This window comes from Rhododendron vialii, chromosome 13a (genome assembly GCF_030253575.1).
Source record: "Rhododendron vialii isolate Sample 1 chromosome 13a, ASM3025357v1".
Classification (NCBI taxonomy): Eukaryota; Viridiplantae; Streptophyta; class Magnoliopsida; order Ericales; family Ericaceae; genus Rhododendron; species Rhododendron vialii.
Window position 1 is genome coordinate 30,050,539 of NC_080569.1, and position 16,665 is coordinate 30,067,203.

Below are 16,665 nucleotides of genomic sequence, written 5' to 3' on the forward strand. Positions count from 1 at the left end.
ACCCTCTCCGACGGTGAACAAATTTTTTTGCTAACGATTGGGGAGAGGTTCTACCCTCCTAGACGATGGACTTGCCGAGATAGGATTGAGTTTTTGTATGGTTTCATGACTAATGAGTTTGAACCAAAAGAACGACTTTGATCATCAAAGTGAGATGCAGAAAGAGCATTACCCTCTCCGAGGGTGAACAGAAATTTTTGCTAACGATTGGGGAGAGTTTCTACCAGGAAGCTCGTGAGTTGGAACGAAAGTACGTTGCTTTGAGAAAAATATCTAGAGGCCTTATTTCCATGTTATTCCACCTGGTGATAATCAACTAGAGAATTGGCATCGCTATCTAGATTTTGTCGAGATGCGAGAAGATTTTGACCGGGTATGAACATCTGCTGTTCTGGTTCTTATATAGATTATTTCCTGTTTCTATTCCATATCTGAGACTCTTTCCACTTGCAGGCTGTAAAACTTTATGAAAAGATGCTTTATCTCCTGTGCTGCTACACTGAGTTCTGGATGCGGAGCCTTGAATTCAAGGAAACTGAGGGAGGGAGGGAGGGAGCCAGCTAACTTTGCGCTAGTCCGAGCAAGAGAAGTATTTCTTAAGGGGATCCGGCTTTCAGTAGTCCAACTTCCCAATCTCGGCCTTTCAGCTCGACAATTAAGTGTCCAGATTGCACATTTAATGGCTGTGGTAACTCGAACCGTGGACTGCAGACAAGCCAAGATTATTCTTAAGGTATGTGTCCCTTCCCACCTACCCCATTTTTAAGAAGGATAAGATGATGTGGTGGTAACTTATATATTGTAAGCTCTGGTATTTTCCGCTTTACGAATTCTTTTTCTTCTAGTTTTGTTACAATTCCAATGGCTTAGTGTTTGATCCAAAAATATGTACGAGTCAGTTCTGCTTTTTGGAATGACTTTAGGCTTATAACTGACAAATTGAGTTTGGATTTAGAATGATCGGAACTGCTATAATTGGAGCTCATTATTCACTAAATGATGCATTTTCATGTTTCTTTGCTCTATTATATGTTGGTTACTGATTTTATATCACCTTGTACCCACTATTCTGATCCTAATTTTTTTGTTATACTTCTGATTAGATACTGCTTTTAAAGCACATATTGGAAATCCAGGAATGTTTTCTTTTGAAGCACATTTCTTGAAAAACGCCAAGGATTCTCTTAGAGGCTTCAGTTTTGATTATTTTCTTCAATTTAAAAGATTTGGGTCAATCTTTAATGGATTAGTTTTTGATTGATTGTGTTTGATCTATTTACTGCCCTAGATATTTGTATTGCTCGAAAAGCTTTGGCCATTATTTGCATATTTCATGGCCAGCAAAATCTGTTGCTTTTATTTTGGTAATTATGCAGTGTATGGGTGTTAAAGCATCCTTATGATTGATATGCGCATTTCGTCTAGTAATTTGCAGAAGTACGTAGTAAGTTAAAATAAGGAGACTAAACAAATATGGAAATTTTCGGCCTAACTGCAACTCCTTCATTTTCTTCCCTCCCATTTTCCATGAGGTGAGGCCCTGAGGGGGGAAAATATGCTAACTACTAAGTGCGGAATGGGGGTGTAACGAAGGGGAACACAAGGTTGATGATTTGCATCAAAAGAAAACAGAATAGATAACAGGGAAGAAGGGAGAGTAATAACACGAAAAAGAATCACCTGGAGTTTGTCTCAACTTAAAGTTGATTGCACTGATCAGAAAACTGTTTTTTTTTTTTTCCAGGGCCAGTTTTTTTTTTTTTATGTTGGAACGGCAAAGAAAATTTCATTATCGTAAAGATAAAAGAATGAAATCCTTACCGTAGGAAAAGCATGAGAGAGCTTTGAAGAGTACAATACTCTCCTAGAGTCCTAGTGCCAGTGTAATAGTAGTTCATAATCACATATTCGAGTGTCGTCACAGCTTCATGCCAAAAGATGTAACTTCTCCCTGCCTTTTGAATGCATGGATTAAAGGTGAAAGAGGCACTCTTCAAACTTCAACATATACTTCACAATCAATTACATGCTAGTCTTTCATGTGACTGACCTTAAGCTTCATCCAGAATGAACCAAAAACTGAAAAGAGAATAGAGCGAGAAGAGATAGGTGCACCGAGGCACCATGGTCCCCTAGAGCCTAGGCGCGGGCCCGCACACGTCAAGTTGTAAAATTGAAGTAGAATTCTAATATAAGTAAAATCAACATTAGGAAATTTGGAAAACAACAGAGCATAAGAGCAGTAAGATAGATCGCAATCCCAAGAACAAGATACTGTTAAAAACAACTACAATATAAGCACAGGGAAACAAATGAAATCAGGGGGAAAAAAAAAGGAAATCCAGAAGCAAGTTGACTTTAAAACAAAGCGGATTGTAAGAGGAGGAGGAAGAAGAAGAAGAATCCAAGGCTCAGGAAAAAAAAGGAAACAGAGCACAAGTAGAAGAAAAAGAAGCACCTAAACTCATTCAAAAAAGAAGAAAACTTACTGATATGCTCGTAAGGGGCTCTTTTTAAACACTGATGTGCATGCTTGTACCCAATACGGACTTTTCTTTAGCCCCTGCTACCTGAAAATGTTCATAAACAACAGGTAGAGCAAAACTTACTGATCAGTCTCCCATGATGTGATGATCAAAATTGGAATGCTGCTAATCAGAAATACGCAGCATGGCATTACACCTACTGTCTTTGTGTTGGGCATTAGCATTGTCCTCTCTCAATATGGGGAAGAGGAATTGGTCTGGGTCCTTAACTTCAATATGATTATACACGAATATTAACTTCAATACGATTATACTCCATATTCGTGCCACAAAGAAAGTCATAAATTCACTCGTTCTCCATTATTCTAGTTCATATGGTAGATTGTCACTGCAATGTTAGGACAGTCAGCCTTGGAAACTCCGACAATAGTAAATCTCCTTTCGCAAATTACAAAGTATGGGTGGGCATCGTGTCGTATCATGTTGTGTCATCTCGTGTTAGAATTCTTCAACCCTAACCGTATCTGTTTAGCTTTTGTGTTATCATGTCGTGTCATATTCGTGTTCCGTGTCAGAAATTGCTAACCTTAATCCGCTAACTTCGTGTCGGATTTGTGTTGTGTTATGGTGTCTTTTCATAAATTCCCACCCCGCGTCGTGTCGTGTCATCTTGTGTTCGTGTCAGAATTCTCTCAATCCTAACCCGACCTGTTTAACTTTTCATGTTATCGTGTTGTGTCATATTCACGTTCCGTGTTAGAAATAGCTTACCCTAACCCGCTAACTTCGCGTCGGATTCGTGTCATGTTCTCATGTCGTGTCAGAATTTCCCATCCCTATTACAAAGCTTTGCATAGTATTTAACAACTACAAACCTATCCTTTTGATCCAATCCATCCCTCTTTACCTTCTGAGAGTTTGTCTGCACCACTAAAGAGGAATACTTATCGGCTGTAGCCAGTTGCAAAAAGTTGCAAAAAGATATGCACGATGTTATGTAGCATGCAATTAATCAATCAAGACATGACGAAGCATTCTCTAGAGTTCATTTATCACATTGAGTGCTCGTGTGACACAACCAGAAGCAAGTTTTAATGTGTATGAACCTGACCAGACACATAGTTGGTGGCTGGTGCTGTCAAACTTAGCGGGACTGATCTAGATAAATGAACTATCAGCAAGAGTTCGAACATCATGGCTCCACCCACTCTCTTTACTGCTCATAGAGGGCACTCATTGAAATAGGGTTGAACTTATCAAAAACAATAGCCACAAATTCTAGGGCTAACAACACATCAGTGGTCGATGCAGAAGCTTATAAAATGCCTCTAAAGCTGCACTCAGCATCTATAGAAGTGTCTTCAAGCAACCAAATGACCAGTAGCTTCGATTGGGCACATTTTTTTATGTAAATCAAATTAGAATAGGATTGAATCACCCTGTGAACTTGGTCAATTTTTCAAGAGATACCTATAGGTATTTTGTGGTCTCTTTATGTGAAAGTTAATTTATTTTTGTCATTATTCTGCTTCTGCTGCTCTCTGGTGGAAGTTATGAACGCAAGGCAAGCTGTTGCTGCCACAACACACCACTTATCACCTGTACAAATCCTACAGAAAATGACTTGGTTGTTTATTGTACAGGGTTTTGATATGCTTTTTGATGACGCATAGAGGACTAGGAGAAGTGAACGTAGTGGACCCTATAATAGGTGGTGCTATATCTCCATTTTCAGATGCATCTCAAGGGTTGGGCAACAGATAGGGAAGATATATCGGTTCTGACTTCTGTATTTGCAGGTTAAGATTTCTCTTTGAGCTTGTGTAATGTACTCCCTAAGATTTTGGAAATAGAGCAATTAAGTGTGCATTAAACTTATGTTCCGTTGGTGTCTTTTTTTATGTGGAGCAGGCTCCTTTTATCTGTGTATTAGCATTCTCTTTTTCGACCGTAGAGTGGGCTCCATGTACCAAAAAGTGTATGTATCTTTTCTAATAACATTTTCATTAACTGACATAACTGGTTTATTGTGAAGATCATTTTTTTTTTTTTTTGTGTTGCTTCTGTTGGCCTTAGTTGCATGAAGTAAAAACGGGTGCAAGAGTTGGAGCGGGTGCGGAGAGCGAGAGGACATAGAAGGTTCTAAGGTTGGGAGCATGACGAGTGTCTGTAGTACTGCAAAATAAAAAATTTAAATAATAAATAAAAAATAAAAAATAAAAAAAATTCTCAAAAAAATTATTTTGTTGCTAGTCCTAGTATACACTGCAATTTCTAATTCAGGGCAATGATACATATTATTTTGTTGAATATAAGTAAATATTATGTCTATGCTAAGTACTTGAGCGAATTTGAGTTAATGTTTTTCTAGTATCTTATCATTGCTTCATATTTTATATTGCTTGGCATCTTTTATTTTGTTTCTTTTGAGATTTATATGCTTGACAACTTGAGAGGGAGCGGGCTTCTTTCTTGCTGGGAACGAGGTTCCTAGGTGAGTCTAACTTGGATGTGCTGAAGCGAGCTTCTGTGGTGGATTTGCCACCCCAATAGGAGCATCTAGTAGTGAGTTGTTGCCTTTGGGCTTGCCACTTGGAAATGATTTCAAAGAGCTTCGGTGACACTATGGAAATGGTGAATAAGGATTACATGGATATGCTTGAGAACCTCAGCATAAGTTGGTATCTGATTCATATTAGACCAATATTGCATTTCCCTAAACCTTTTCCTTCCATGCTAGATGACATTATTGGGGAGATAGCATAAATTAAAAGTTGAACAGGAAAATGCAATAAATGTCAGATGGTAATTAGTTACAACAATATTGTAATGTTGTTCACATCGTATACTGTTACTTCTTAGTCTTTGCGATTTGTAAGCATCGTAGTCAATGAATATTGATCATGGTTAGTGTTGCTCATAGTAGTAGATATCGGTTTCTAGTATTGATCATGGTTAGTGTTGCTCATAGTAGTAGATATCGGTTTCTAGCATTTGTTACGTAGTTGCTATGGCAGTTTAGCATTTGTCCATTTTCTATTGTTGATAAGTACAAAACATTTCAACAAGAAGACTATTAGGATATATACTCATAGGACGTGACTTCAAATTTTACAATGACCTTCTATTGTTGATAAGTTCAAAACATTTCAACTAGAAGACTATTAGGATATATTCTCATAGGACGTGACTGCAAATTTGACAATGAACATCTGCCTAGTACCTGCCACAACTGTCTTGTTTTTCTGTATTGGCTTTCTTGGACCTAAGTTTACAACAACTGACCATTTGACTTGAAATCTTCAAATTTATGTGAAATTCTTTGGTAGTATTTCGAGACAAACTAACACAACAAAAGATATTGAAATGCATACCCAAAAGGGAACTCAAACAAATATGTTAAGTTCAGCATTGAGGAGTTTTAAGTATCTTTTCTAATGCAATAATGCATTATGATACACGGGGAAAAGAAAACGGATAGTATTTTGTTATTACATATATGATTGTAAATTACCAAAAATCTACATTCACTTTTACCCCGTAGTAAATTGATCAATATTAGTGTCCTTGTAAATTAAGTTGTTGTCTTCACAGAACACAAGCATCTTTGTATAGTTGTTTTGAGTTCACTTTGTTTTAGAATATCTCTTCTTTGCGGGAAAATAGAAAAGAGAAAGAACTTCAAGTGAGACATACCAATGGAGATTATAAGGTCCACTAACAGCTGAAATACTTGAATTTGGGTATTCCCTTTTTGAATATATACGAATTAAGGCATTTCAATTACGAAGAAATCAATTAAGAATGATTCGCCACAATGATTTTTTTTTCTGCTACGCATGATGTAGTAAAGTTTTTGGAGGCATAACGGAGATAACCACCCCAAATAGTTAGTAATTTGTGTTTAGTTGTTGACTATTCAAGTACATTTTGAGTTCCCATGTTATGTGGGAATGTTATACGGAAGCTTATAAACATAATTCACTCTAGAAAATGAAAGATCTGAACAAAAAATGAATATGGAGTCGTCTTGTCTTTAAACTTGGGAATTAGATGGATCTCTCATTTGTACACAACAAACTACACCTGAACCCAAGTCCATGTAACTTAGACTAACATTATATTTTGTATAGGTCATTATTTCTTTTATTTGGTTAATATTTATAATAGAATTCATTAAATTAGTATCACCAACATCATGCACATTCATGTCTTTTGTCTATTTTTTTCCTTCGTAAAGAGAGAAACACTGAGAAGTACCTTGAAATGGAAATAGACAACTAGTATCTCCCTAAGAAGCAACAGATAGATATTACCAAATTTATCGCCATTTCTTGTTAGCATTGAGACACGCTTGTGATTTTATCCATTTAAATTAACAATCGCAAAAGAGGAAAAAGACAAACAAGGAATCTTGCTTCTGATTGGTAAATGTTTGTGACGATTATCTTGATGACAACTGGACATTATTGGGCCTTTGATGATTTGATTCTCTTGCTACTTTATTGGTGGAGCTTGTTAAAGTGTCGTCCAAGCTCATATACTAGTTTTGGAGGAGATAATTATCCGATGTGGGCAAACTCCAACACTCCCCCGCACATGTGCCACCTCGACTCACACGTAGTGAGGTAAATAAAGTAATAAACGATCGATAACACTTGGATCACAACAAACAACAAACAACGGTGCACCTATAGCACAAACAAGGGAGGACAAATTCTCCGAAACCTGAGCTCTAATGCCCTAGCTTCAACTCAAAACCAATTGGCAATGAGTGGAAAGGCTACCTAGGCTCATATACTAGTTTTGGATGAAATAATTAACCGATGTGTGACAAACTCCAATAGTGCTTTATGAGGATGCTCATGGTAGTAGTTTGGAAGTAAACTCCATAGGATCCTATCTTGTGAGACTCTAGTAAAGCCGTAGAGGATTCTATGTGAAACTAAGTATAAAAGGGAACTAGCGTTTGTGAACCCTAGAACTTGAAGGTGTGGAGTCGGCAGTCAAAGAGCTTTTGTCCTCAGATTCGGATTGAAGCCACGGAATTAGAGTCAAGAAGCTTTGGTAACTCAATCTAACTCTTTTGGGCTTCCTTCTTTCTCTTTTACCTTAAGAATGCTTTTTGAGTTTTTTTTTTTTTGTCCAATCAACCAAATCCAATAGATTTGTTAGATTAAAGTGAACATGGGATTGAAGTGCCTTTGTTTCAGTCTTATGCATGAAAGAAGATCTTCATGTATAGATTGCCTAGATGTGTCTTTGTTGCATTGTCGTATAGCTATCACATCTTTGTAGTATCTTAAGACAACTTGTGAGCCATTGGATTTAGCAGATCTGCATATGAAAGGGCATTTTATGATCCTTTATCTTACAAAGATCTGAGCATCAAAAGTCGAATTTAAAGAAGGTTCAAGGTTCTGCTTGTGTATAACTTTAGGAGGTATATTTGTATCAAAATAATTGTCTTCTTTCTTTTTTAAGTTGAAGTATCCATGGTTGTGATGATTGTTTAGTTGCTTATTAAGCAGATCTGGGCGTACAAAGGCTGCACCTTCATGATCATTCCTCTTACAATGATATAAGTTATATGACCCGCAAAAAAGGATTCACGGTTTGGGTGTGCAGAACTTTTGGTTCACATTTCTTCGATCGAAGAAAGTGTCTTCTCTTATTTATTTTGTCAAAGTATAAATTTTTTGTGATGCTGTTCTAGATTTGCGGAGACGTATATGTTTCTTCTTGCCTGTTTGATTTTCTGCTTTTTGAGTTTTTTTTTCAAATAAAGTAAAAAAGGAAATTGAATTAATGCTTGTAGATCTATGACGTCTTCAGCTGATAAACATTTGGTAGCATGTCTCATCGTGGATATGCGAATGTTCTCCAAAAAAGTAAATAGGAGTTAATTCCTTAGTCTTGGCACCATTCTTTTATTATCTCTATGACATGGAACTCTATATATCTATAACCCTGCCAAGTACTGAAAGAGAGTTCGAAATTATTTTAAGAAGGCTATTTCTTGTTTTTCAAAAGGTCCAATTACGTATAAGCAAATATATGTTGTTGAAGTTGTATAAGCAAATTTTAAGTTAGCAAGTTTTGCTTGAATAGTAGTACAGAAATGTGATATTCCGTATCATATGGGATTTACTTGGAGCAGTGGTTTTTCTTAACTGGAGTCTGTCCTGATGGGATTTATCGTAATGTACCATTTTTGCTTCAAATCATCTCCAAAGCACCCCATCTTCGCCGCAATCATCTAAAAGCTTCTCCCGAGTCTCATTTCACGTCTAAGGATTAGCGAAACCTACAAACATGAGAAACACAGTCAACCAAGTAATAGGATAAATGGACTACATACGTAACTTAGGGGGCTTAAATTGGTACACTTGAGCACTTATCGCATATTTTTTGACGCCTTTATTATAATTTGTTTCTAGGTGTATCCAAAGATAGTTCTGTTCATTATGCATTATTATAGTCTTCGATGTGCTGCAGTGAAAAAATATTCATCAGTTCACCAGTCTAATTATCAGACTGATACATTGACCAAAAACTGCAGTATTTTGTGCTCTGATGGTCTTTCTGATTCCCATAACGTCCTATACGATGCAATCAGTCCCCTACCACTCTCTTCACTTTATCTTTTCCTATTTGTCCACTAGAACTGTTATACTTCCCTTCTATGAGATCCCCAAAAAGATGCATTTGTGTTTCCTACAGTAGAATAATGATTCTTCTTGTAAATGTCCATTTTTTGTGCTTGAGATTCTTGTTGGTTTCTGGTTTTTTTTTTTTTTTTTTGTGAATTGCTTAATACAATGTGAGATAGGTAATCAGCTATGACAGTTGCAGTGGCAGTACTGTTTCTCTCTTCTTTTGCATTAAGAATGTAAACTTTGTTTATGGGAAATTCTAACTTTCTATATATTTTCTCCCCGACCATGATTAATCAATCATGGCAGCAGTTTGTTGAACAATGTAGAACTGTCCATGATTTGAACATGGAATCCATATAATTGTTCTCACTTTTGCTAAGGTCTACCTCATCAAATAATCTCCCAACTGCAGGCACTCAATTGTTGGACAATCTGATGGTAAGAAGAAAGAACCCATTTCCAACGCCTTTTCGTCCATCTGAAGGCAGTACTTCAGACCAACGTACCCAGCCCCAGATGCAAGAGCAGGGACAATCAACGCATGAAAATCAGACTTCAACCCCCAACCAGGTTTCCACAAGTCAGATCCAACGAGAAACAAAAGACAACAATGTACAGGAGAGAACCCAACAGGCCTCACTTAAAATTGCAGAACCATGTGTTGAGGATGAACCCTTAGTAAACAAAACAAGCCATGGCTTGGAACATCAGTCCGGAGATGATGCATGTGGACAACTGGAATCAACTTCTTATATGGTACAACAGTCACCAAAAGCTGCAAATGAACCAGTGGGGCCAGCTCGTGGTTTAGTACCGCAAAATGTAAAAGATGCATGTGGACCAAAAGTGCCTGCTCCTCCTGGTTTAATTCATCAACCTGAAGAAGATGCTTATGAACCAGTAGAAACGGCTCATGGTTTGGCTGAAAACACAACTCAACCTACTCATGATTTAGTTCATCAAGTTGCCGATGTTGATTCATTTGCAGTTGCCTCACAAAGAGACATGGATTCCATTTATGTTGAGAAAGAGTTGGACCCTGAGTTTGAACAAAATGTTAAATTGTTTCCTTCAGATGGTCTTTACTTGAATTCTCAGGACAAGGGATATGGGGATTCAACATCCATGTCTTCTTCTGTGCAACAATCTCCTGCTTTTAATAGACCAGAGAACTATCTGAAGGCTAAGGGGAGCCCTAGTATAGTCAGCCCAGCAAGCACTAGATCTTGTGATCTGGCCCAAATCGAAAATGGACCTGTAAAACTTTCATCTGGAGATGCAAGATCTGGGTTTCACCCTGATACAGAAAATCGACCGCATAAAAAATTGCGAGTTGCTCCAAACAAACAATCCCCACCAGCTGAAATGAATGCTCAAATGGTTAACAGTCAAGGTGATTCCCATATTTCTTTAAATGGGCAAATTCCACAAGTTCAAGGGAATTCAACAACTACTCATTCGTGGCCACCACAAAATTTGCGGCAGCAAAGCTTTGTTTCCGAAAACCAATCACTTCCTCAAGCACAGATGGCTCAGTTTCCTATGCAAAGTGCAGGGCAGTATGGGATGGTAGCTGATAATCAAGTTTACAATCAGATGATGGAAAATTATTTCCGGCAGCAGCAGTGTATGATTCCTCAACTTCACTATCAGGAGCGACAACAATTTATGCAGCAGCAACAAGTTCAACAACCCTATCAGCAGCAACAACATCATCATCTTTATTTACAACAGCAACTGCCACAATTGTCCTATCAACAGTTGCTACAGCTGCAGGAACAAGAAGCTCAGCTGATGCAGCAGCAGCAACATCAGTTCCATAATCCGTTGTTGCAGCCCCAGGAACAGAACCCAATGCAACGGCAACAAGTATATTTGCAGCACCACCAGCAGATTATTTCCCCAAAAATTCCAACATGGAACAGGAGCTACTATCAGCAGGTGTGGTAATTCTGAACTAAAGTCATCATTTTGTTGTTCCAACTATGTAGTTATACATTTGTGCTTGCGTTTTGGAGGGAAGTTAGCGGTAGTGAACTTTGATTGTTAATTTCTTTGCAATGCCAGATTAAATCCAGTTACGATAGATGAAATTTTTTATGGAAAAGAATCATGTAGTGTGTCGTACGATTTTCAGAATCAGAGGAAAAAAAGGCTGAACGGTTGAGTTATCTAGACAAGTATGCCGTGAATTCTTTTCCATTATATGCAAAACCAGTTTTCTATGCTGTGAACACTGGGTTTCTGCACTTATCAGAGATGGATATAGTGCGTTTTTAATCTTAATTTTCGCCACTAGAAATGATGGAGTCCCTAAGCAATCACTTAGTGGAAAACATCTGGTGTTTGAAAACATCTGGTTTGGGGGGTTTGGAGCTGATTGTTTACTTGTTAAGTGTAAAATAGTGCAGAGAGAAGATATTGTATTGGTGAAGAAACAATTCAAGCATGTTAAAACTATGGCTCATATGTTATTGGGGGGTTGCGGGGGGCGTTGTACGGTAGGATTCGTACAGGGGTATTTTTGGGATACAGACCGAAGGGAATTCTTGACTACGTTCATTTAGATGTTTGGGGGCCAGTGAGGGTAGCTTCGAAAGGAGGATCTCTATATTTCTTGACCTTTATTGATGACTTTTCAAGAAAAATTTGGGTGTACTTCATAAAGCACAAGTCTGAAGTCTTTACTAAGTTCAGAGTATGGAAAGCTGAAGTGGAAAACTAGATAGGGAAAAAGATTAATTGCCTCGGGACAGATACTGAGAAAGAATTCAAGAATGGGCATTTTCTGAAGTTTTGTGAGGAACATGGGATTCAGCGACACTTTATAGTTTGGAAGACACCACAACAGAATGGGGTGGCAGAAAGAATGAACAGAACCATTGCAGAAAGGGCACGGTGTTTGAGATTGAATGCGGGACTTCCGAAGGTCTTTTGGGCAGAAACAGTGAGTATGACATGCTTTGTTATAAACAGGTCACCGAGTGCTGCTTTGGATGGGAAGGTAGCTGAGGAGATGTGGACAGAGAAAGAGGTTGACTACTCAGGGTTGAGAATTTTTGGGTGTTCGGCCTATGTTCATGTTCCCAGTGATGAGAGGTCAAAGCTTGATGCGAAGTCTAGACAGTGTATCTTTCTTGGTTATGAGAAAGGGGTCAAAGGGTACAAGCTTTGGGATTCAGAGACAAAGAAGGTGGTGATCAGTAGGGATGTGGTATTTGATGAGGACTCTATGATCAAGGCACATCAGAGGATTCAAAATTTTGAGTCAGAGGAAGTGAACAGCAAACAACAGGGCGTACAGATTGAGCTGGAGAGTTTTGATATAGGCGATACTCAGCCAGATGAACAGCTTGATCAACAGCAGCAGAAGCACCAGCAGCAGCAAAGCTTGGCCGTTGGGAGAACCAAGCGCACTATCAAGCCACCAGTGAGTGGGGATCCATCTACTTTTCAGGATGCTATTACGAGTTTTAAAAGGGACCAATGGATGGAAGTCATGGTAGAGGAAATGGAGTCTTTGCATAAGAATAAGACTTGGGAGTTGAAAGAACTGCCCAGGGAAAAGAAGTCAGTGGGTTGTAAGTGGATATACAAGCGGGAAAAGGCAGCAACAGAAAAGGAAAGAGAAAAGTTCAATGCTCGGTTAGTGGCAAAGGGGTATTCACAGAGGAAGGGAATTGATTTTGATGAGGTCTTTTCTCCAGTGGTGAGGCATACGTCAATCAGGATTATCTTGGCATTGGTGGCTAGCTATGATATGGAGTTAGAGCAGATGGATGTGAAAACGACATTCCTCCATAGTGATTTGGAGGAAGTCATATACATGGAACAGCCTGAGGGGTTCAAGCAGCCAGAGACTGAGTATCTTGTTTGTAAGTTGAAGAAGTCCCTTTATGGGCTTAAACAGTCTCCAAGACAATGGTATAAGAGGTTTGACTCTTTCATGATACGGATTGGGTACACACGCTGTAAGTATGATTGTTGCGTTTATGTTAAAAGTCTTGATGATGGTTTCTATATTTTCTTGTTTATTTATGTGGATGATATGCTGATTGCTGCAAAGAGTATGGTTGAGGTAAACAGGTTGAAATCTTTATTGGGTAAAGAGTTTGACATGAAGGATTTAGGAGCGGCTAGAAAGATACTTGGGATGGAGATTCGCAGAGATAGGTCAGCTGGTAAGTTGTGGTTATCTCAAAAGAATTATGTGGTGAAAGTGTTGAAGAGGTTTAGTTTGAACAATGTCAAACCGGTCAGCACTCCATTGGCAAGTCATTTCAGATTATCTTCAGCTCAGTGTCTGGTGTTAGATGAAGAAATTGAGGATATGTCAAGTGTGCCTTATGCAAGTGCATTGGGTTGCTTAATGTATGCAATGGTTTGTACGAGGCCTAATTTGGCACATGCAGTTAGCACAGTCAGTAAGTACATGGCCAAACCAGGCAGAGAGCATTGGAAGGTAGTCAAGTGGATGTTCAGATACTTGAAAGGTACTTCAGATCGCGGGATTATGTTTGGTAGGCAACGGGGTCAGATTTCAGTTGTTGGGTATGTGGATGCGGATTATGCTGGGGGTTTGGATGACAGAAGGTCTACAACTAGTTATGTGTTTACACTTGTGGGTGGGCCTATTTGTTGGAGATCCATGGTACAACCTCTGGTGGCTTTATCCACTACTGAGTCTGAGTATATGGCGGTGACTGAGGCAGCCAAGGAAGCATTGTGGTTGAAAGGGTTTGTTAAGGAGCTTGGCATAGATCAAGGTGGAGTTCAGTTGCATTATGCAGTCAGAGTGCCATTTATTTGGCAAAGTATCAGGTGTATCATGCTCGAACCAAGCATATCGACGTGAGGTTTCACAAGGTGAGAGAGTTGATTGATGCAGGATTTGATACTGGAAAAGGTGCACACTTCTGAGAATGCGGCTGATATGTTGACAAAGACGGTTACTGCAGACAAGTTCAAGCATTGCTTGGACTTGGTTAATGTCTCCCGGTGCTAGGAAAAGGGAGGCATCCCCCAACTTACTGGATAATGATGGTTATCTTTTGAAGGGGCGAGAGTGAATTCGCCAAGGTGGAGATCGTTAGAACTATGGCTCATATGTTATTGGGGGGTGCGGGGGGCGTTGTACGGTAGGGTTTGTACAGTGGTATTTTTGGGATACAGATCAAATACTAGATTAGGGTTAGAATAGAGTCAATATAATTACTCTATGTTGTAAACCCTAATTCATACTGTGATAATAAAGAACAGCAGCCGCTCTCGCTCCCGTGGACGTACCCAGCTTTGGGGAACCACGTATATCTCTGTATTGATTCTTTGCTGTTTATATTCGTAAATCGTGAGTGTGTGTGTGTCGATCCTAACAAAGCATGAAGGGGCCTGAACCATTTCAATTTCCAACTGCCATTTGGTGTAATTTCTTCAATGAGTTGATTAACAGATGATTGTTTTGAATTTCCAGTCAGTCGAATAGAAAACATTATTTTACTGGATACAGATTTTTTAAATTGTGGGTATTACCATCATTTTTTTCCCCCTCACTCTCGTGATGTTGCTTTATCCCTTCAGCTGGTTTCAATGGTCTGTGACTCTGTGTAAATTTCTTTTTCTTGCTTTGTCCTTTTTTAGTAGTTTTAAGCATTATCGTATGCAATGCTGCGGAAATATAGCAGAAGCCTCATCAGGGAAGAGTCTAGGCTATCGAGGTCCTGAACCTTACTTCTACTCTCCCATTTCTACCTATGTGGAATTAGGAAACAGCTGGGTGGCATAGTTTCACTATGTCAGAAGTATGTTGTGAGATTTTGAGTGTATTATTTAAGTGGGTATGGCAGTCAACTTTCATTATTTCCTCTCAACAGCAATCTTCAATGGAAAACTTCGGCAACAGCCATTCTAGGGTTGAATCAGGCCAGCAGTTCGCATATCAGGTGAAAGATCATTTTGATTTACCACATGCACTTAGATGGCTCAGGAGAGAGAACATGGTAAATTGCATAGTTGTAGACCAACATGATGACAGTCTTTTTTCTCATTGAATACTGTTAAGAAATTGGTATTCAAATTTCTCCCGCCATCCCATTTTGATTGATCATTTCGACGCTCTTTCCCTTAATTGGATCAATTTAAATAATTTAGTTCTGTGAAATTTTTTTTCGATATGATTTTCACCAATCAGAAGATCTCAATTGGTTCTTTTCTAGGAATGAACTCGGTTAAGTGCTTAAGTATCCTTGTTAGACACTCAACATTCAGATTAAGGTATAAAATCCTTTGCGAGTCTCCTAGCAAGCACATTTTGGATTTTGAATACCTTATAAAGTATATCCGTTTGCTTAATAAAAAATCAAATGACAAGATTAGGTCTAGTGGCAGCTAATCCAACTCTAATTGGTACAGGGTCAACTGCCACAAAGTAATAATGCCCCAAGGCGCATTGTAAACACTGTTTATCCAAGAATATAGAAGAATATACCAAGAATTATAAATCCTTTGGCATGTCTCCCTGACCTAGAGTTGGAAAATACATGACTTCAGCATTTGGACACATACACACAGCCGACACCTCTATCCACGTCCATCTAACATAGGTTCTTGTAGACAGGATGAAATATAAAGTATAACAAGTGCTTGAGATGTCTGGAATAGTAAGAAGGGTAAAACAAAAAGTGTGGAGGTAGTCCTATTTTGTAGCTCCTTATCTCTTATGTGCCAATTGTCTAATTTCGGAAAATTATCCGATGTGCTGGTATTTGAGATCTGCCCTTATGTTAACATGTTTTAAACCCCAATCTGCTCTCAAATTTCTAATTTTTTGTTCATGAAGGGACAACAGGTTATGTCTCCTCATAGTGCAAGTGCATCTGAATTTCCAAATCCGCAGCAACAATCTCGAGGCATAACACAACCGCATCATGCAGCTGCATCTGGATCTTCTGTTTCTCCACATAACCAGCTGCAACCTTCCCATGGAGTGATGCCGCATGGTGCGGCTGCATCTGGATTTGCTGTTTCTCCACATAACCAGCTGCAACCTTCCCATGGAATGACGCCACATGGTGCAGGCGCGTCTAGACCTTTTTCATCTTCGTATAACCAGCAACATCACCGTAAATGATCTTCTATTATTCACATGATTCTTTTGGAGAAGTTGCTTCAGAGGAGGACATTTGTATTAGTGTTGTGTGATTGGAATGCAACGAGAACTGTGAGTCGTGAAGGACGATGTGCTTCTTTTATGAGAATCCTGTGTTGATCTTACATGCCGAAAAATAAAGCTCTAACCGGGTGTGTTTTTTTCACACCATGAGAGCGTCGTACTCTATGGTCTATTACTTAAGTGGTTAATAGGGTGAACATTTTGAGGGCTTTTCTGTGTTTTTGCTCAGACTTGGTTCTGCTATTCTGGTATTTGATGAACTCATTTTTTAAGTGATTCAGTGTTGTTTTTTAAGTTCTTTTATTTATGCTTTCGTTAGTTGCTTTCCTTGGGGACATCACTTTTGGCTTGG

At 38.7% G+C, this 16,665-nt stretch overlaps 1 protein-coding gene across 7 annotated transcripts; it reads left to right on the top strand.

Annotated features, from left to right (window-relative positions):
• The first annotated feature begins 45 nt into the window (after positions 1–45).
• LOC131312480 (uncharacterized) lies at positions 46–16,604 on the top strand. 7 transcript variants are annotated; one of them, XM_058340250.1, is made up of 5 exons: positions 46–373; positions 454–733; positions 9,558–11,086; positions 15,016–15,084; positions 15,981–16,604. In XM_058340250.1, the coding sequence occupies exons 3-5, from the start codon at positions 9,581–9,583 to the stop codon at positions 16,269–16,271; spliced, it is 1,866 nt and encodes a 621-aa protein (XP_058196233.1). In that variant the 5' UTR covers positions 46–373; positions 454–733; positions 9,558–9,580; the 3' UTR covers positions 16,272–16,604. The 7 variants fall into 7 exon arrangements, with proteins under 7 accessions (XP_058196233.1, XP_058196229.1, XP_058196230.1 ...); XM_058340246.1 differs by lacking the exons at positions 46–373; positions 454–733 and adding an exon at positions 4,107–4,285; XM_058340247.1 differs by lacking the exons at positions 46–373; positions 454–733 and adding an exon at positions 4,107–4,285 and having other exon boundaries at positions 15,990–16,604.
• Positions 16,605–16,665: the final 61 nt, after the last annotated feature.